This window comes from Rutidosis leptorrhynchoides, chromosome 1 (assembly GCF_046630445.1).
Source record: "Rutidosis leptorrhynchoides isolate AG116_Rl617_1_P2 chromosome 1, CSIRO_AGI_Rlap_v1, whole genome shotgun sequence".
NCBI lineage: Eukaryota > Viridiplantae > Streptophyta > Magnoliopsida > Asterales > Asteraceae > Rutidosis > Rutidosis leptorrhynchoides.
The window spans coordinates 657,636,137-657,658,097 of NC_092333.1; the positions used below are offsets into that span (position 1 = coordinate 657,636,137).

The following is a 21,961-nucleotide window of genomic DNA, read 5'->3' on the forward strand; positions in this document are numbered from 1 at the left end:
TTTGTACTCGTACAATACACAGCTTCTAAATGCATTTACTATTGATATATACACTCCAATGATCAGCTCTTAGCAACCCATGTGAGTCACCTAACCATGTGGGAACCATCATTTAACATCTATCATGAAATATCTCACAAAATTACAAACTAATGGAGCCTATATGGACATCCCACATTCACGTGAATTAGAGAGATCACAAACACATTCACTTTGCAATTTTCTTGAATAAAATTACTCTCTCTCAAGTTCTTCCTTTGTTCTAAGTGTTCTTCATCATCTTTAACAAAATCTAGCTCAATCTAGTTCATAAATCCATACATAAACCAAGTTATAAAACAACTACTCAAGAACACACCAACAACACTTCCAAGTTTGCTAGCTTACTTCCAATCTTCAAATCCACTTTGAGTGATCATCTAACCTCAAGAAATCTTTCTTATTTACAGTAAGATATCTTTATAATACAAGGTAATACTCATATTCAAACTTTGATTCAATTTCTATAACTTTAACAATCTTATTTCGAGTGGAAATCTTACTTGAACTTGTTTTCGTGTCATGATTTTGCTTCAAGAACTTTCAAGCCATCCAAGGATCCTTTGAAGCTAGATCTATTTTTTTCTTTTCCAGTAGGTTTATCCACAAAACCTGAGGTAGTAATGATGGTCATAACATCATTTGATTCATACATATAAAACTACCTTATTCGAAGGTTTAAGCTTGTAATCTCTAGAACATAGTTTAGTTAATTCTAAACTTGTTCGCAAACAAAAGTTAATCCTTCTAACTTGACTTTTAAAATCAACTAGACACATGTTCTATATCTATATGATATGCTAACTTAATGATTTAAAACCTGAAAACACGAAAAACACCGTAAAGCCGGATATACGCCGTCGTAGTAACACCGCGGGCTGTTTTGGGTTAGTTAATTAAAAACTATGATAAACTTTGATGTAAAAGTTGTTCTTCTGGGAAAATGATTTTTCTTATGAACATGAAACTATATCCAAAAATCATGGTTAAACTTATTATTATTTTCATGTATTTCATATGTATTGTACGAACTTATTCAGATGTATGAAACTTATTATTATTAATGAATGGAACTTTGCGTTATTTAATTCTTGCACGATGTTCTATTTACATTGTTGTACGATGATTCTGTGGTATTTGTACCTAGATGCATTATTTAATAACATGTGATGTTTTGATTCCATATTGGTCACTATATACTGTATTATTACTACTTGCATGCTGGATTTTGACTTGGGTCAAAATTTTTGTTTAGAGTACCATGGCTAACGGAAGATCCACACCTACCGCTGCCCAGATTGAGGACATGATCAACGAACGGGTCGCTGCAGCCCTAGCAGAAAGAAATCTCGAAGCTCCACCGCCACCACCACCGGTTATTCCACCCGTTCGAAATGGGTGTACATACAAGGAATTCCAGAGCTGCAAACCGCATAACTTCAGCAGCACCGAGGGACCAGTTGGTCTCACCAGATGGTTCGAGAAACTTGAATCAGTATTCTGAGTTAGCAACTGTTCGGAGGACAATAAGACCAAGTTTGCATCTTGCACGCTATCTGACGGCGCGCTAACGTGGTGGAACACGTTAGCTCAAGCGAAAGGTATCGATGAGGCGTATGCTACGTCATGGGAGGAATTCAAGGCGGCTATGATTGATGAGTATTGTCCGAGAACCGAAATTCAGAAGATGGAAATTGAATTCATGCAGTTGAAGGCCGTAGGGAATGACCTTAACAGTTACAATCGTAGGTTTTTGGAGTTAGCATTAATGTGTCCGACCATGGTCACCCCCGAATTTAAGCGCTTGGAGAAATACTTCTCGGGACTTCCTAAGTCCATCAAGGGTAATGTCACCTCATCCAAGCCACCGAATGTCCCCGAAGCAATGCGCATGGCGCATACTCTCCTGAATCAAATCATCCTTGACGAGCCGGAAAAGGCTAAGTTTGAAGCCGGTAGTAGTGAAAAGAGGAAATGGAACAACAACCATAACAACCACAACAACCACAACAATAACAACAACAGGGGGAGAAACTACGATCAAACCCCCGCCAAGAGGCACAACAATGGTGGAAACCCTAATCCCAACAACAACACCAACACCAACCCGAACTACAAAGGAACCTTACCACAATGCAAACGGTGCTACAAGCACCATACTGGATATTGCAATGTTGTCTGTGAGAAGTCTCAACGGGCTGGGCATATCGGGAAAGACTGCAAGGTCACCACTTTGAATGGGAAGCCAAACACCAATGGACCGAAGAAGTGCTACGAATGCGGACAGACGGGCCATTTTAGAAATGCGTGCCCAAACAAGCGAAAAGACGGAGGACCACCCCGTGGTAGAGCTTTTAATGTTAATGCAAGGGATGCACGCAATAACCCCGACTTGGTGACAGGTATATTCACAATCAACAATCTTTTAGCTTCTGTCTTGTTTGATACTGGTGCGGATAGAAGTTATGTATGTAGACATTTTTGCGATAAGATTAATTGGTCATTAGTCCCGTTAAAAGAAAGTATGCTTGTCGAGGTCGCAAATGGAAAACTTGAAAAGGTTGACCATATTAGTCGTGGAGCTATTATCAACATAGCTGGTGCAGATTTTGAAATTGATTTGATACCTATTAAACTGGGAAGTTTTGACGTGATCGTCGGTATGGATTGGTTGAGCAAGATAAAGGCCGATATTATCTGTGGAGATAAAGCACTTCGCATACCACAAGGAGATGGCGAACCACTGGTTATCTATGGAGAGAGATGTACCTCGAAGTTGAACCTCATTAGTTGCGTGAAAGCGCAAAAGATTATGAAGAAGGGACGGTTTGCTGTCCTAGCACATGTGAAAGCGGTAGAAACTGAGGTGAAGAGCGTGAATGACGTTCGAATTGTGAACGAATTTTCCGATGTCTTCCCAGAGGAATTGCCTGGATTACTGCCGCAGAGAGCAGTAGAGTTTCAGATTGACTTAGTGCCAGGAGCTGTACCTGTAGCTCGCGCACCTTACCGACTCGCACCTTCTGAGATGCAAGAATTGCAAAGCCAACTTCAAGAACTACTTGATCGAGGATTTATCCAACCAAGTTTCTCGCCTTGGGGCGCACCTGTGTTGTTTATAAAGAAGAAGGATGGATCCTTCCGTATGTGTATTGACTACCGTGAACTCAACAAACTGACTATCAAGAATCGGTATCCTCTTCCACGAATTGACGATCTTTTTGACCAACTACAAGGATCGAGTGTCTACTCAAAGATCGATTTGCGATCTGGATATCACCAGCTGAGGGTGAAGGAAAGTGACGTGATGAAAACTGCATTCAGGACCCGTTATGGTCATTATGAGTTTCTCGTGATGCCATTCGGTTTAACAAATGCACCTGCCGTGTTCATGGACCTCATGAATCGTGTCTGCAAGTCTTACTTGGACAAGTTTGTTATCGTCTTCATAGATGATATCCTCATCTACTCTAAGAGCGAAGAAGGACATGAGCAACACCTCCGATTAGTGCTTGAACTCTTAAGACAAGAGCAACTTTACGCCAAATTCTCCAAGTGTGAATTTTGGTTGAAGGAAGTACAATTTTTGGGTCATGTTGTAAGCGACCAGGGTATCAAAGTTGATCCCGCCAAGATTGAAGCCATCAGCAAGTGGGAGACCCCCACTACTCTGACGCATATTCGCCAATTCCTAGGTCTCGCCGGTTATTACCGAAGGTTCATCAAAGGATTTTCTCTGATTGCGCGTCCTTTGACTGCACTGACTCACAAGGGCAAGAAGTTCATTTGGGAACCCGCACACGAATTAGCATTTCAAACTTTGAAGAAGAAGTTAACCACCGCACCTATCCTATCACTTCCCGAAGGCAGTGACGATTTCGTTGTTTATTGTGATGCATCGAAGAGTGGTTTTGGTTGTGTACTGATGCAACGATCAAAGGTTATTGCCTATGCCTCCCGCCAATTGAAGATTCACGAGCGGAACTACACTACACATGATCTTGAACTTGGAGCCGTTGTCTTTGCGCTCAAATTGTGGAGACATTATTTGTATGGAACTAAGAGCACTATTTTCACCGATCACAAGAGTCTCCAGCACATCTTTGATCAGAAGCAACTGAATATGAGACAGCGTCGATGGATCGAGACGCTCAACGACTACGATTGTGAACTCCGTTATCACCCTGGCAAGGCCAATGTTGTAGCTGACGCTTTAAGCCGAAAGGAGAGGACGGCACCTCTTCGTGTTAGGGCTCTGAACATCACCATCCATTCGAACCTCAACAGCCAGATCAGAGTAGCCCAAGTTGAGGCTCTCAAGGAGGAGAACATATCTCACGAACATTTGAACATACTTGTCTCTCGATTCGAGGTTAGGGAGTCTGGACTCCGATGTTATGCCGGAAGAATTTGGGTACCTCTTTATGGAGATCTACGGAACCTGATACTTGATGAAGCACACAAGTCGAGATATTCGATTCATCCTGGAGCGGGTAAAATGTACCACGACCTTAAAGAACAGTATTGGTGGCCGAATCTTAAGAAGGACGTTGCAACTTATGTTGGGAAGTGTTTGACTTGTTTGAAAGTTAAAGCCGAACATCAGAGACCATCTGGGTTACTTCAACAGCCAAAAATCCCACAATGGAAGTGGGAAAGGATCACAATGGATTTCATTACTAAGCTGCCGAAGACGGTGGGCGGATGCGATACTATTTGGGTTATTGTTGACCGCCTTACCAAATCTGCACACTTTCTAGCGATGAAGGAAACTGATACAATGGAAAGACTTGCTCAATTATACATTAAGGAGGTTGTATCACGACACGGTGTACCTTTATCGATCATCTCCGATCGCGATCCCTGTTTTGCTTCTAGATTTTGGCGTTCTTTGCAAGAAGCCATGGGAACTCGTCTCAACATGAGCACTGCTTATCATCCCCGGACTGACGGGCAAAGTGAGCGAACGATTCAGACCTTGGAGGACATGCTGCGTGCATGTGTCATTGATTTTGGAAAGGCCTGGGAAAGACATTTGCCACTCGCCGAATTCTCGTACAACAACAGTTATCACTCTAGCATTAATGCTGCACCTTTTGAAGCATTGTATGGCCGTAAGTGTCGATCTCCTATTTGTTGGGCTGAAGTAGGCGAAAAGCAAATCACCGGACCCGAGGTAGTCCACGAAACCACGGAGAAGATTGCTCAGATTCAAGCTAGACTTAAGACTGCCCGTGACCGCCAAAAGAGTTATGCTGATCTTAAACGTAAAGATTTTGAATTTAATGTTGGTGATCGTGTAATGTTGAAGGTTGCACCTTGGAAAGGTGTGATCTGTTTTGGAAAACGTGGAAAGTTGAACCCACGATACATTGGTCCTTTTGAAATCTTGGAACGGGTTGGACCCGTTGCTTACCGTTTGGATCTACCAGTGCAATTGAGCTCAGTTCATCCTACCTTCCATGTGTCAAACTTGAAGAAGTGTCTTGCTGCACCTGAACTTATCATACCATTGGAAGAACTTACTATTGATGACAAACTCCACTTTGTGGAAGAACCTGTTGAAATTATGGATCGTGAGATCAAAACTTTGAAACGCAACAAGATTCTGATCGTTCGAGTACGATGGAATGCCAAACGAGGACCTGAGTTTACTTGGGAATGAGAGGATCAAATGATGCGGAAGTATCCTCACCTTTTCCCGACTCCTCCATCTACCTCAGCTTAAATTTCGGGACGAAATTTTCTTTAACAGGTGGGTAATGTAACGACCCTGGAATTTCCAACATTTATTTATTAATAATTATTATTATTAATACGTGTGATTAAACGAATGTATGTTATTACATTTACATGTTGCTATGATTGCCCGTACTTGACTTTTAAGTGCCCGAAACGTCTTTGTGACACCCGGAACTTTCACGAATAATATTTTTAGATATTATTTACATTCATGATTAAATTTATTAATCATTTTAATTAACTAAGGCTATTAGTTAGTTACTTGGGCTTTAATTGGTTTAACTTGTGATTTATTGAACTTGGGCTTGTTTTAAACTAGTGGACTCTTGAACTTGGGCTTATAAGCCCACCCTACATTTTGTAATGGACCATTTAGCCCACTCTTGCAACTTGTAAGTACCATTTAACATGTAACTAGTTAGTTACTTCCTTTAGAATCTTGTTATCATATAATCCCCATGTAAACACCCTTATTACCCCACTTTTGTAAGACTTTACACACTAGTGACCAACAAACAAAGCCATCCTCCCTCCCCCACACCATGACCGTCGGCTAGGAGCCCTCTAAGGGGTGTTTTGACTTCATTTTTTTCTTCATTACTCTCACTTGTATGCTCTCTCAAAAACACACACACTTTACTTGCAAATTCCCTCAAACTTTCTTCTCTTTTTCTCTCATACTTGTAATTGTTTGAAACAACTTCTTTCTTTCTCTTTTTCTTTCAAAAACCGTGGGCCTTGTGCTCTTCAATCATTATCATACTTTGTTTCTTTTAATCTTTTGTTACTTGTGTTTGATTACTTGTTGTTGTTAGTTTGTTTCATGAAATTGTTAGTTAATCTTACTTAGTTCCAAGAATCTAACTTCCTAGTCTTGATTCTTCATAATATCTTGTATTCATCAAGAACACAAGAACTAAACTTACTAGTTTATGTTCTACATATATTGTTTCAAAAGATATAAGTTCATTGTTGTTGAAATCATACTTGTAAGTCATGGAAGTAAACTTAAAGTTTACTTTACTTAAAGATCAACTTTGGTTGAATCTTTAAAGTATGAGCAACCCTTGAACTAATTACTTGTTTAATTAACTTGTTTCTTTATTTTATGCACTTAAATACCATGTTTGTTGATTAAATGGTCAAGTACTACTAGTTAGTCTTGATCTCATGATTTTCTTGAACTTAAAGTTAACTTTATAAGTTTCAAGAACATAGAAGTGTAACTTACTAGTTATAACTTCATATACTTGTAAAAGATCTAAGTTATCTAGCTTATGGTCTTCTTAAATTGTCATAAACAAAAGCTATAGAGCTTACATACACTTTACTAGTTGATAATCTAAGTTTGTAACTTGTTTTTACTCTTAAAGTTCATGTAAGTGTTAGAACTAAGATTTGATGTAACTTTGGTTCATCAAACATCATACAACTCTTAAGTGAGTTGATCTACATGTCTTAGACTCACACTTGTGTTATAATTGTCAAAACTTAGTTGTATTACTTTCATATTTCATGTATGTGTTAAAACTAAGACTTTGATGTAACTTTGGTTCATCAAAACACTTACAACTCTTAAGTGAGTTGTGCTTCATGTCTTAGACTTGCACTAGGGTTATGATGGTCAAGACTCGGCTAAGATGATGTTGATACATCAATGAGTTGTATACTTGAAGCTATATGCATCAAGGATGAGAACCATGATGAACATCAAGCACCAAGACCACCGGAACCCTTTTAAACTCACTGCTTCTGTCCAAAACCTACTGACCTGATGATTCTGGAACAGACCAGTAGACCTGGGCTGTTCTAACCTTGATTCTTAGATAGAACTTTTCGAGTAGATAACTTTTCATATAGGACTCGTCTTAATCCGAGTTACGGTTTAGGATTTATGGCCCTCCGATCGTTACTATGTCCTTTAACGTTGTGCAGAAATTTCTGACCTACTCGCACTTAGACCGTCGCCACGGTCAAACCAAGACTATTTTGCTTCTGTAAATTTTACCACACTTAAGGGACTCATATACGGAGCCATGGCCACTGGTCTCACCTTAATTCAGTAAGGGTAGAGGCCGTGGTGACTGACTGAAGTCAGACTTTGTTGAAAACTACTTTCATAAATGAAACTTACTTTACGCCTTTTGTTTAATGATGAATGATGATGATCCTTAAGACCTTAAATACATACTTTTAAACCTATTAAGATGATTTACTGACTTATTATTATTTGCCTTAGGTTGAGGACCTTCGAACCGATTACTTGCACACCTTTCCCGACTACTACTTTACCGCTACATATCATTGTGAGTTATAGCATTCCCTTTTTACTTTAACTTATTTTGGGAACTGAGAATACATGCGGATTTTATGTTTTACATACTAGGCACGAGTACTTAAACTTATATATGTGTGGGTTATACAACGGCATAAACATTCCCTTTAGCTCGGTAGCGTTTAATCATTGGTTTTTGAACCGTGAACGCGAATTTAGATATGGATCCATAGGGTTTGACATCCCCACTCGGGCTAGTAGCGCTAGCATTTAACGAGTGTTTAATACTTCGTAAACATGCGCACTTGCCAAGTGTACTTTCAGGGGGTATAAACGTTAAGTTAGTTACCAAGTGCCCACGGTTAACATATACTTTATCATACTGTTTTGAAACGCTCTTTGTAGCCCTGAAATCTCGTGGCCTACCTTACATACTGTTATACTTAAACTATAGCTCACCAACCTTTGTGTTGACGTTTTTAAGCATGTATTTCTCAGGTGCTTGAGGTTGCTTCCGCTGTCTTACCTGTTGTGCTGTAGACACCCGCTGCTTAGAGTTGTCCACGCATGAACTACTTTACTTTGCATTCAAACATTAGTACTTTTGAACTATGACTTGTAACGACCATTGTGGTCACATACACTTATTATTTGCTTCTACTTAGTGAAGCATGCTTTTGAGATGTAAAACATTTGATGTCGGTTATGACATCACCTTTTTATCATGAATGCAACTTCTTTAATTACAGCATATAGTACTTAACCTTGTAATGATCCTGTTGTTGATGATTCGTACACGATGGTTTTGTACGGGGCATCACAGTTAAACTCAAAGTGAAAGTATGTTTTTCAAAATGGTCATCTAGACGTCGTTCTTTCGACTGAAATGACTACCTTTACAAAAATGACTTGTAACCTGTATTTCCGACTATAAACTTATACATTTTCTGTTTAGATTCACAAACTTAAGTTCAATATGAAACCATAGCAACTTGAATCACTCAAAACGGATTTAAAACGAAAAAGTTATGGGTAAAACAAGATTGGATAAATTTTCTTGTTGTAGCTACGTGAAAATTGGTAACAAATCTATATTAATCATATCCTAGCTAACTTATATTTGTACCAGGTACACATGGATTACAGATGAAACGATTTGGAGAGCTGAAGATGAATACCCCAACGGTGTCTGACAATCAATTCACTGCACCGATTCCAAATTAGCTAGTGAGGCTAGCTGAACCCCAAGATGCTCGAATGCGTTCTTACTTTGAGGATGTAGGAATACCTCTTCCGAACCCGGTACAACAAGAACAAGTTGAACCCGCTGCGGTTCCAGCCCCAGAGGTTGTAGAGGAACCTGTAGTATAACCACCCGGACCAGCTAATCCTCCACCTAGGGTGAACCTTAAACGATCTAGGGCAGCACACCAAGCTCAACCCGTGAGGATCAGGGAACCTAGTCCAACTAGGATTGAACCAAACCTTTCCACAACACCCGAAGTGAGCAGTGAATCCAACACATCAGCAACTGAATCATCTCTCGAACATTCTCCTAAGAGAACTTGATATATCCCTGATGAGATGATTCAGACTCCGCCAACCCAACGAGTAACTAGATCTAGGACTTCGACACCTATCGTCCGCCAAAGAGTTACTACAACCGTTGGTGATACGGACCAAGACCTAGAACCAATTAGGCCACCTTCACCCATTTCCGTATCACATCCAATAATAACAGTAAGCCCTACGCTAAATGAAGCGCAAGCTTCGGTAGGCAAGAGATTTAAAAGCACGGATGGTAAAAAGACCACTAAGCCCATCTAATCTAAACAGGACTTAAGAATAAATCCTACTAAGCAAGGTGCTTCGGCATCTAAGGAAGTAAAGTCTTCCTCTGTAGTAAAGTCTGCGTTGACTCAATCGATTGAGGAAACTCAATCATTGAAGTCCAGAACGGCCGAAGGGGAGCCGAAAAATCTTGAAAAGGCACCCTGTGTATCGACTGGAAATCCTCTTGTACCTCAACGTACAACATGGTCTGGAGGTCCGGCTTATCTTGATGAGGGAGATCTGCCGCGTCCCATGGAAACGAGTCAACATGACAATCCTTCGGGATATTTATCAGACTTCCAGCAGACTGTTCCTTTGGTTCAAGAAATTGATCCTCTGGTTCAAACCACTTCTCTTTCGGATTCTGAAACTCAGAGTCTGGGGGAAAAGTCTTTAACTGAAAGAGATGTGCCACCTCATGGTATAGCGATGATTTCGGGAGTCGGAGATAGCAATATCTCTGCGAGAGCTAAACCGACGGGTAGTTCTGCTACTCTATCAGAGTCCCATGAGACTAAAGTCATAGAGGCGGATGCTTCGAAAGAATCTTCGCCGGTGACAACTCCGGTTGTTGCCCAACCTCCATCAGAAGGGGATATCATGAATCTGACTAGTAGTATGTACAGCCTTACATATAAGAATAATACCGCACAATCATCCTTACCTGCCCTCACGGCAACTCACACACTTCCACTGAAATCGCCTTCAACAGATGCTGCTGCTGCTGTTCCTATGGTTACTTTACCACCATCACCCCCATGTTCACCAAATTATTATGATGCTTTGGAGCAAGAATATTTCAGTCGTATGTTTTCTAGAGTTAATATTGATGTTCTTCGACGTACTTCGCTTCAAGCAATGTTTCGCGCTCGATTACGATATCCACTTACTTCTTGTTCTTCTCCTCTAAGTCCTCACCGTGATAATGAACATGACGATTCTGATCCTCGGAATAGCCATGAGGGGGAGATAGGAGTAGATGGAGAATATCTAACGGTGAACATTTCAACCAAGGGTGGTGGTGTGAGGTCTTCATCAGCTTCACAAGCTCAACAAGTTCAGACGGAATCAGAAATGGTTTATACACATGATGAAATTGATGATAAGGAGTCTGAGCAAGTTATAATTCCAATTGTTCATAATGAGGCTGATAGTGGACCGGTAGATGAGGATTTGAACTTGAGTGATTTTTATCTTGAAGAGACGGATGATGATGGGTTTGTCATCTTAAGCAAGTTATCTTCAGTATCTTCAATTCCGGAAGATGTAGAGATTGTAGATGAAGGGAATCCTGAGCCAGTAACAGAAAGTAATGATGAAATGGATTCTTCTGATGACGATGAATACAATCTTTATGTTAATCCAAATGATGATGATATCTTTGATCATATTGAAGATGATGATGTTCTAAATGATGACTCAACAAATCCTACTGACCATTCACCAAATTCTACACCCTCATCGAGTTCAAATCCAACAAATGCTAATAAAAGCTCAACTTCTGGTACATCTGCATCAAGTGAGACCGTGAATTCCAGATTCAAATACAATCATGGAATATTCTTTAAGAATCAGGAACAAAGATTGTTATTGGGAGTTGAACATGATTTTATAACATTACGAAACACATTCATCGAGGAAAATGCTTACAAGATCTTCCGCATCAATGAAACACCAAGGAGTAAAAGGTTTACTTATATAGGTTCACGATTGCTTCCAGCAAGTGAAAGGAATTGGTATGAGTTTATGTGGAGGAAACATATCAACAAGGATGAAGATGATTTATGGCTTCAAAGAAAATATCGTATTTCAGAAGTGTTGAATATTGCTCGAGTTGGAGTAGAGATAAGTGAGAAAAGAGACGTCATCAGTTAGTTCCACGTTATTAGAGAAGATGAGAAAGAGTACAAGTTCACAGAAGCAGATTTTCATAATCTAGATATGCTTGACATCATTCACATCTACAACTACCTCAGTATCATCACCATTCGACCTTTTGCTAAGGCTCAAGCTTTGGAAGCTGTGAAAAGATACATGATGGAGACAATTGAACTGATGAGACATGAAGATTTTCAAATAGGTCTCGAAGCAAATAGGAAAAAGATTCGAATAACGTGTCCGAATCAATTTACAGAGGGACTGAAGGATATGAGGATGTTTCAAATGCAATTCGAACCCGAAGGGTTTGTATTTGTAAATTCTCAAAAAGAAAAGGTGTTCATTCGTACCGAAGAGCTGAACAAATATTCAGATGGAATACTTAAGGCTGCACTGAAGTATCTTAAAATTCATCAAAGCAAGGTTGATGACTTTGATACAAAAATGGGTCTTGGAGAGTTTATAAAGCATATCAGAGATCGTCTGAAGCTCCGAATCCGTACAAGACAGTTTGAGATTCTTCGTGGCCAGAGAAAGAGAAGGTTTTTCAAAGAAATGGATGAATATCCATTACATGAGGGAGATCCAAGAAAAGCGTGGGGAGTCTAGAAACCTTCTAAGCAAATTTCAGAAAATCAAGTAGAAGTTTCAAAACCAGATGGCTCACGATGGAAACTAACGTTTGGATCTCTTAAGATTTCACAATAGGATTATATTGTAAATTTCACAATTAACACTAAGGGGGAGATTGTTAGGACCCCGAAGTTGTATAGTGTTAATGTGAAACATGCTTAAATGAAGGTTCCTTATAAAAGGGCTATATAAGGAACCTAAGTAGTCCTAATTAGATAGCCATTGTATTGTAACTGAGTTCTAGAAGTTGTGGAATGTAAATTGTACCAATTCTCTCTCATACAGAATCTCCTTCTTACTTACCGAATCTCATTCTATCTTATCATTTCTCTCAATCTCAACATGATCTGACCTATCAAAAACCCAAAGAAATGTACTCAATCAAGTTACAAAGGTCTTTATATGGGTTGAAACAATCGGGTCGCATGTGGTATAAACGATTAAGTGATTACTTGATAAGCAAAGGGTATACCAATAATCTTATTTTCCCATGTGTATTCATTAAGAAAACAACATCTGGATATGTGATCATAGCCGTTTATGTTGATGATCTTAACATCATAGGTACAAATAAAGAGATCCATGAAGCCATTCAACTTCTAAAGAAAGAATTTGAAATGAAAGATCTCGGAAAAACCAAGTATTGCCTTGGTTTGAAGATTGAGCATATGCCTAATGGTTTACTTGTACATCAAACAACTTATACGAAAAAGATTTTAAAACGTTACAATATGGACAAGGCAAAACCATTAAGTACTCCTATGGTTGTTAGATCACTTAATGTTGACACTGATCCATTTCGTCCCTGTGAAGGTCATGAAGATATCCTATGTGATGACCCGAAAATTTTTGACTTATATAAACCAATTCTCTATACGATTTATTATTTTAACACGCTAAACAAAGTCTGTTAGATTGAGTCTCAAAATTTTAGAACTGTTTCATATATACAATTACCTTTGACTACTCTCGACGATTCATGAACAATTATATGTATGTATATATATATGTACAAGTAAAAAACGACTTTCCTATAGTAAAACACTATTTGCTACAGTAAAACACTATTTGCTACAGTGAAACCGTATTTTGCTACAGTGCTACAGTGCTACAGTACTACAGTAAAACACTATTTGCTACAGTAAAACACTATTTGGTACAATAAACACTATTTGCTACAGTAAAACACTATTTGCTACAGTAAACACTATTTGCTACAGTACTATTTGATGTCGACGAACTAGCAAACAAAACGGGAAAGGCGGCCATGCGATCGCATGGCAAAAACACTGAAAACTCATGCGATCGCATGAGCTACAGTAAATCGAAAAGTAATATAAATATGTCAGTTTTCTCGACGATGTATCACACATCATTTATCTCTTCTGTAATTAAATTTATAATTATAACTATAATTTTAATTTTAAGTTTAATAATAATAAAGTATATTCGAGGGTATTTTTAATTCGGGTTTCAAACCGCTTTAAGCTAAGGAAATATTGGGTATTGTTCGGAGTATTGTTCTTGAATCCAAGGCCAACTATACAGTCGTCTACCATCATTACGTCTACGCAATTTGCCTACAATATTGAGCCTCAATATTGAACCGTGAGTTATAGTCTCCCTTTTTAAATACTTTAAATATTTTTGGGCTGAGAATACATGCAATTTATTTTAAACGCAATAAGACACAAGTACATACAAAATTCTACACTGAGTTAAACCGAAAATCCCTTAGCTTTGGTAACTAGTAGCTGCCAGTACATAGGATATGGACTGGTGGGCGCGAATAATTGTATATGGATCCATAGGGCTTGACATCCCCGTCCGAGCTAGAGCGCTAGCCTTTTAACGGACGTATGCTATTTGAGTTTAAGACACGTTGGTTTGCGTGTATTAAAACGAATGGGGTAATTATCACTATAGCGTTAAGTTTAGTTACCAGGGTGCTCTGTTACGTAGAATCTATTGATAAACTTTTGATGAAATCTTGTGGTCTATCTTTATACATGTTTATGACTCGAGCAATTAAACCTATAACTCACCAACATTCGTGTTGACTTTTTAGCATGTTTTATTCTCAGGTCCTTAGAATGCTTCCGCTGTGATGTGCTTGTTGCCTGCATGGAGTCTCTCATGCTTTGTACAAAGTTTATTGCATTCAAAATAAAACTGCGTTGTGTAATAAATAATTGGACTGTGATGTCAACCTGTAAATTAAAGACTTATGTATTTCGGGGTTTTGCTTATACCTAAGCACTCGCCCACATGTTTATAACTTTCTATGTTTAGAAAGTCACTTATTTTAATGAATGCAATATTTTATCAAAACGTATCATATAGAGGTCAAAACCTCACTGTGGAATCAATGATTAACGTGCCGCGTCAATAGCGATTTTGACGGGTCGTTACATCCTAGGACCAGAAGTACCATATCTTAGTGCAATTGGAGCTCTTATGTATCTTACAAATTGTACAAGACCTGGCATTTCTTTTTCAGTTAATTTGTTGGCAAGGTTCAGCTCAGCTCCTACCAAAAGACACTGGAATGGGATCAAACATATATTTCGATACCTTCGAGGAACTACAGACTTAGGATTATTTTATTCTAACGAATCAAAACAAGATTTGGTTGGTTATGCAGATGCAGGTTATTCATCTGATCCACATAAAGCTAAATCTAAAACTGGATATGTATTCCTAAATGGAGGTACTGCAATATCATGGCGTTCTCAGAAACAAACACTTGTTGCAACATCATCAAATCATGCCGAAGTGATTGCATTATATGAAGCTACTCGGGAATGTTTTTGGTTGAGATCAATGACACAACTCATTACTGATTCTTGTGGACTAGAACGCGATAAAAGTCCAACAACTATCTATGAAGATAATGCAGCTTGCATAACACAGATGAAAGAAGGGTATATCAAAAGTGACCGAACAAAACACATACCTCCTAGATTCTTCTCATATACTCAAAATCTCATCAAAGACAACCAGATTAAAATGAGATATGTTCAATCCAGCAAAAACTCTGCCGATCTTTTCACCAAAGCACTTCCAACTGCTATTTTCAGAATGCATGTTCAAAAGATGTAACGACTCAGCGATGTCTACTTGAGGGGGAGTCAACTCTATGCTGCACTCTTTTTCCCTTGGCTAAAGTTTTTATCCCACAGGGTTTTTCTTTAGCAAGGTTTGTAATGAGGCAGTAACTTGTAGTTGATCTTATTAAAACAAAATTGTCGTCCAAGGGGGAGTGTTATATATATATGGCCGACACTTTCATAAAGTTTGAATTTCATAAAGTGAAGTTTGAATTCACGGATATTATTATTCTACCTAACTGCACAGTAAATTATTGTATTATAAATGTCAAAGGATGTGATTTGCATAAGATGCACACATAGAATATATTTTCATATATCATCATTCTTTTACTCTCTCTTATTTTAAGTAGCCTATAGTCAAGAACAAACCGCTAAAGGTAGTTATAAGCCTACTGAATTATAACACGAACCAAACCACTAAAGGTAGTTATAAGCCTACTAAATTATAACATAGGGTTATTTTTGTTTTTGTTTTATTTATTTATTTATTTATTTTTTTGTTTTTGGTCATTTTTGAGATAATTAAATAAAAGGAAAATGAAAAAATAAAGATAAAAGTACAAAAGCCCTAAAAAAACCCAAGTAAACAGGTATGTTTGGAAAGAGAGAAGGCAGCCATTAGCCTAACTTCCAAGTTTATTCAATCACTGAATTGTTCAATCGATAATGGCCACACACTCGTACACAATCCTTCAACTCTCTGGTTATCAAAGTACCAGTAACAATTGCATAAATGCAGGAACAACTCTTCTATCTTCTTCGTCCTCTTTGTGCTTCAAACCATCTAGGGCTCCCCGGCGATTGGGATGTCGGCGTTCCGGCGTATGCTGTTCCTTCTCTTCAATGGAGTCTGCAAAGATTAAGGTTGTCGGCGTCGGTGGCGGTGGCAACAATGCCGTTAATCGCATGATTGGTAGCGGTTTGCAGGTCTCTCCCTCTCTTTATGTTTTTAACCTAATTTTATCCTTTTTTTTCATTGAATTGTTCAGTAATTGTTATATGCATAAGCTTTAGGTTAATGTATGTATATGTATCTTCCCTCTTTGTAATGAACTTTTTGGCTGTTAATTTTGTTCTATAAGGCATGTATATACATGTAATGATGTGTTCCTGTAATTCGATGAAACAACAGGGTGTTGATTTTTACGCCATTAACACGGATTCTCAAGCGCTTGTTCAATCCGTTGCGCAAAACCCAATTCAAATCGGAGAGCTTTTGACTCGTGGACTTGGTCTGCTACTCTGCTTCTTCGTATTCCTTTACGTTCACGTCATCCACTTTTTCAATTTCTATGCGCTTTGCATTTCCTTTTTAGTGCTGGTTGAGTTAATATTGAGAGATGCGTGCAGGTACTGGTGGGAATCCGCTTTTAGGAGAACAGGCTGCAGAGGAATCGAAGGAAGCGATTGGTAATGCTCTTAAAGGATCGGATCTTGTGTTCATAACAGCAGGTATGGGTGGCGGTACAGGCTCCGGTGCCGCTCCAGTAGTAGCACAGATTGCAAAGGAAGCTGGATATTTAACTGTTGGGGTCGTTACTTATCCATTCAGCTTTGAAGGACGTAAAAGATCAGTCCAGGCAGGTGACCGGATTTATATGCTTTTTAAGCCGGTCTTATACCATCCCAATAATCACATAAATATAAAAAGATGATATTGGAAGTAAGATGGTGGTAGTTTGTTTGATGGTATATAGTCGTGCTTGCCTATATATGTATATGCTACAAAGGTTATATTATAATTTATATCTGGTTTTCAGGCTTTGGAGGCTATTGAGAAGCTGCAAAAGAATGTTGACACTCTTATAGTAATCCCAAATGATCGATTACTGGATATTGCTGATGAAAACACACCCCTTCAGGATGCTTTTTTACTTGCTGATGATGTACTCCGCCAAGGAGTTCAAGGAATTTCAGATATTATTACGGTTCGTTCTTTTTAAACAATTAGCTGTTGTTAAGGTGATTTGCATACATCATCACTTCATTCTTCTAATTTGTTTTCTTGTTTTACAGATTCCTGGGCTGGTGAATGTGGACTTTGCTGATGTTAAAGCAGTGATGAAAGATTCTGGAACTGCAATGCTTGGTGTGGGGGTTTCGTCAAGCAAAAATCGAGCTGAAGAAGCAGCTGAACAAGCAACTCTGGCACCTTTGATTGGTTCATCGATCCAATCTGCGACTGGAGTCGTTTATAACATTACTGGTGGGAAAGATATAACGTTGCAAGAAGTCAATAGGGTATCTCAGGTACTACTCAAAATCAACTCTTGCACCTCATTCAAAGTTTGTCCTTAAACAATTCATTCAATTTATTAATAAATCATATATTCTTTTGTGTATTGTCAGGTGGTAACAAGTTTGGCAGATCCTTCAGCAAACATTATATTTGGGGCGGTTGTGGATGAGAGATACAACGGGGAGATCCATGTGACTATCGTTGCTACAGGATTTGCACAATCGTTTCAGAAATCTCTTTTAGCTAACCCTAAAGGAGCAAAACTTGTCGATAGAAATCAAGAAGCCGTACAACCTTTAATCTCCCCAAAATCTTTGAACATGCCATCTGCTACTCCATCTCGCTCTAGGAAACTCTTCTTTTAAACCCTTTTCAGAATACGTTTGCTCTTAATCGTTATGTTCTTCAATGTTATGGTGTGGTTTCCTTTTTTTCCAAGTAGTTGTTAAGAAATGTGTAATAGTTTTCAGTAATTGTTGCAAGATACTGACAGTTGTATTCCAATGGCAAAGGCAAATATGAAGTTTTAGCTTATAAATTCAACAAGATTGTTTGGCTAATTTCACAATAATATAAGTACATGCTAAAAAATTAAAGGTGTAGATTACACAATTCAGGGGAAGGTACAAAGTGAAACATGCTTTGACCAAAAATTTCATAGAGTTTAGGAAGCAAGTGTCCTGCATTTATTTCCTTTTTCCATGCTCTGGATACTGCAATTGATGATATTTGAGATGCACTAAACTTATCCCGCCTGCCGTTAACCCCTGCCATGTTGTCATTAGGCAAATACCTAGGCATCCCGACATCTGAGCCGCCACGAGTAATTGAAAAGCCGCTAGCGGCTCCTTGCATTTCTACCTTTACCAAATGTGAACCGTCACCTGTTGCTACTTTTTTAAGCGGCTGCTCCATCAAGTTGTTCATACTTGCTGCCTTCCGTTTGTCTTGATAAACATAAAAACAACAAATGTAAAAAAAAAAAAAAAAAAAAAAAAAAACATTAATATCATATACGCCACATTATGATAAATGACAAGGTTATAAACAAGCCATACTAGGATTTGCTGTCCCGAATTTTCCATTTCTCTTCCAGATGCTATGTGTTGGTGGAGATAAGAAATTGGGGATCATCCTCAGTTGACTGTAAATACAAAGTCCAGCTGCACGCTGCAAAATGTATTACAAATTTGTTTCACAACTCTTCATTTTATAACTAAAGACATAACGTAGGTTAAAACTAAAGTTGAAGGTTACCATTAAGGCACCATGTACTCGCCAGGCCTCCTGTCTTCTACTCTCATTCTTTTGCTTATCTAGTTGCATTTCGGGTTCTATAAATTGTAGATATGAATCAAGATTTGGTAGGATAAGCTGTCGAACCTATTCAATGTAGAATTTAGACTTCAGGCGAGCTTATTCCAATTATATGCATTGCGATACATTTTAGATGATATAACTTTAATCAGTATGACTTTCTCTTAATATCAAGTCCAGTTTTCTTTAAAAAAAGTAAAAAAAAAAAAAAACAATGTGTATGCTTCACCTTTAACAATGAATAATATGTGATAGTGATATACAGTGTATCATATAACAGATATTATGTGACAACGAATACTAGTGAAAAGGGGAAACTAAGGAGGGTACCACACTCGGTCCAAGGGCAGTAATCCCTTTTATAGCACCATAATGCTGGGAAAACGTTTTTGTAGGATCCATAAAAGCGTGAAGAAGAGTCCTACTCACACGTAGATGGAGATTATGATACCCATACCCAAACCTGCCAAAGATAGATAAACATGCTTTCATAAAGAATATACGAGTAAAAGATATGAAAGTCTTTATATATAATCACACACACACACGCACACACACACACACACACAAACCTTCCGCATATCAAGCCCACAAGGTTCGCGGTGAAGTTTCTCAGGTCCCAGTGGTTATCGGTGAACTTGTTTCCCAGGTTTTTTGAAACAAGGCAGGTCATTACAGACGGCATCAGTTGGTGCAGCTGAAGAGAAGAAGCAATTCGAATGCAAACAAAGCATTAGATGCAAATCCGTAAATGACAATTCTAGTTTAGTGAATATCCATCACAAAGTATTTAAAAATGATTACATAAAGTTATTATTTGTACTCACATATGGTTCAATGTGTAGGTGAGGATTCTCTAGAAGACTACGGACAAGGCGCATTAAAGCAAAAAGAAGATGGAGGTTGTTTAACTTACGAGTGACCTGATATCATTATAAGGCATGGGAAAACATGGTTAACAATAATTTGAAGTTGAACATAGTTCAACGCAACCAGTAAAAATGGTGAAGTGAGTACCTCTTCAGCAACAAAATATACAAAGTAAGGAACCAACGGATGGAGCCCTGCATCAGTTGCTAAGCTCAATAACGCTTTGTCAAAGATGATGGAGTTTGACCGACTCACAGTGACGTCTGTGACCTTTTCAAAGTAAAGCTGTACCATAATAAAATAATAGCAAGGTAGAACATGTTATGAGCCGGATCATGTGCCAACAGGATATGATAACAAGTATCCCTAGAAAACGGATCAGATTGGGACGGTTTGGGTAACGGGTCAAAACCTTTTTTTAAGGTTTCATGTTTACATTGCCAGGCTTTTTTTTCTTTTCAAGACCCCGTTGACCCAAATTTGCGAGTATGGGTCTCAATGGCCAGGTATAATAACAAGTAATGTACCTGAAGCTCTATCGAGAGCACGTGCTTCACAGGAGTTTTATTTTCACCGCCAGAAATCGCGTCTTCTTTGCTATCAGGTTTCTTGTTATCGACAGGGGCTAAAAGTACTGCAGACAAAGTGACAACCATATGTTTATTAATAGTATACATAATAATAATCGGTCATTACACCATCATCCATATTTCATGCATATTTATAAGGATTTATGCACTTGGATCAGGTGTAAGTTAAAAATACCTTCAAGGGGAGCATTTTCAGGAGTAGCAGGCTGTACCCCTTCAATCGCGAGCCAGTGACTGACAACTGCAGTATCTAGAGGTGCTTTGGGAAGCGGGGATTCAATCACCTGAAACATTAATAGTCATACCATATGAATGAAACAATTCAAGTGTTGTAACAATAGGTTTTTAAAAGTACAACCGCTTAATTTGATTACCTCTCTAAGTTCCACATCCTTACTCTCTACATAGAACATATCCTTACTCCTGGCAGCTCTTTTGAACCGCAAAGAGTTCCCGGATCCAACGTATAATGGCTGGACAAGTTGTAACCACAAACAATGAGACTAATAAAGGGAAATTTGAAATGAACTAGTAAAATTCTCCAATGTACTAACTGATATTCATAGTAATAGCCAAAATGCGTTTCACCCCACAGGCGGACCTAGCTTATATCCAGTGGTAGCACGAGCTACCACTTAAATACACGATGTAGTAGAAATTTTTTGCGACTTTTAACTAGTGATACCACTTGATAGTGTAATTATTGTTGTGTGACACCATTAAATATTGTAAATTTTTTTGAGCTTTTAACTAGTGATACCTGTGACTACGATTCCTAGATCCGCCATCCACCCAATAGGACAAAACCACTAGGCAAATAACAATAACAATATAAGTATCATATATCAATAGAAGTTAGAGAAACATAAATACCTCCATTCTTCTTATTTGAAGGGCAGTATCCACATCATCAGAAGTCATAGCAGTTCGCTTTGAATGATGCATACATTTTATAGCCTCCTAAAAATTCGAAACATTTTTTCACATATTCAAACTGTAATAATTAACAATTAACAATATATACTAAATACACTACTAAAAACCTAGAAACCAGATCGAATGAATAAAGTAATTGACCTGCATGATCTCACGAAGACGATACTCAATATCTGCAGCTAGATCAGGATAAACATCCGGCGATAAATTGGAAACGCCGATGGTTTGTTGCACCACTTGAATGGTTTCTTTCTCTACAACGCTCATGTTTTTCTTTGTAATTTTTTCAACAAACTAACAAACTAGGATCACTTCAATTCAATTCGATGCTTACAAGCTACAAAAATTACAATACATAACGTACAATAACTTATCCGATTTCTTTGTTTCTTTTCAACAATTTTTCATCATCAAAATTATTATACCTTCAATTTGGGGGTATCTGATTATGATTTCACTCCGGGGAACCGACCGGTGGAGTAGTATTGGGCCTAAT

General features: G+C 38.3%; 2 protein-coding genes across 2 annotated transcripts; one reads left to right on the forward strand and one right to left on the reverse strand.

Annotated features, from left to right (window-relative positions):
* Positions 1–16,109: 16,109 nt before the first annotated feature.
* LOC139885837 (cell division protein FtsZ homolog 1, chloroplastic-like) lies at positions 16,110–18,290 on the forward strand. Its single transcript, XM_071869590.1, has 6 exons — positions 16,110–16,440; positions 16,646–16,745; positions 16,864–17,093; positions 17,274–17,441; positions 17,530–17,763; positions 17,863–18,290. The coding sequence occupies exons 1-6, from the start codon at positions 16,180–16,182 to the stop codon at positions 18,115–18,117; spliced, it is 1,248 nt and encodes a 415-aa protein (XP_071725691.1). The 5' UTR covers positions 16,110–16,179; the 3' UTR covers positions 18,118–18,290.
* LOC139885836 (transcription initiation factor TFIID subunit 6-like) lies at positions 18,247–21,888 on the reverse strand. Its single transcript, XM_071869589.1, has 12 exons — positions 21,607–21,888; positions 21,403–21,489; positions 20,904–21,002; positions 20,705–20,813; positions 20,467–20,573; positions 20,087–20,224; positions 19,897–19,992; positions 19,642–19,766; positions 19,400–19,532; positions 19,010–19,135; positions 18,811–18,922; positions 18,247–18,699 (listed from the first exon to the last, which is right to left on the reverse strand). The coding sequence occupies exons 1-12, from the start codon at positions 21,730–21,732 to the stop codon at positions 18,344–18,346; spliced, it is 1,614 nt and encodes a 537-aa protein (XP_071725690.1). The 5' UTR covers positions 21,733–21,888; the 3' UTR covers positions 18,247–18,343.
* Between the last annotated feature and the right edge of the window lie 73 nt (positions 21,889–21,961).

Coding starts and splice junctions, on each gene's coding strand:
- LOC139885837 (XM_071869590.1), top strand. CDS start 16,180: ATGGCCACACACTCGTACACAATCCTTCAACTCTCTGGTTATCAAAGT. Junction 16,746..16,863: donor GCTTTTGACTCGTGGACTTG/GTCTGCTACTCT, acceptor AGATGCGTGCAG/GTACTGGTGGGAATCCGCTT. Junction 17,094..17,273: donor GACGTAAAAGATCAGTCCAG/GCAGGTGACCGG, acceptor TCTGGTTTTCAG/GCTTTGGAGGCTATTGAGAA.
- LOC139885836 (XM_071869589.1), bottom strand. CDS start 21,732: ATGAGCGTTGTAGAGAAAGAAACCATTCAAGTGGTGCAACAAACCATC. Junction 19,136..19,399: donor CTGCCCTTGGACCGAGTGTG/GTACCCTCCTTA, acceptor TACATTGAATAG/GTTCGACAGCTTATCCTACC. Junction 18,700..18,810: donor ATTCGGGACAGCAAATCCTA/GTATGGCTTGTT, acceptor ATGTTTATCAAG/ACAAACGGAAGGCAGCAAGT.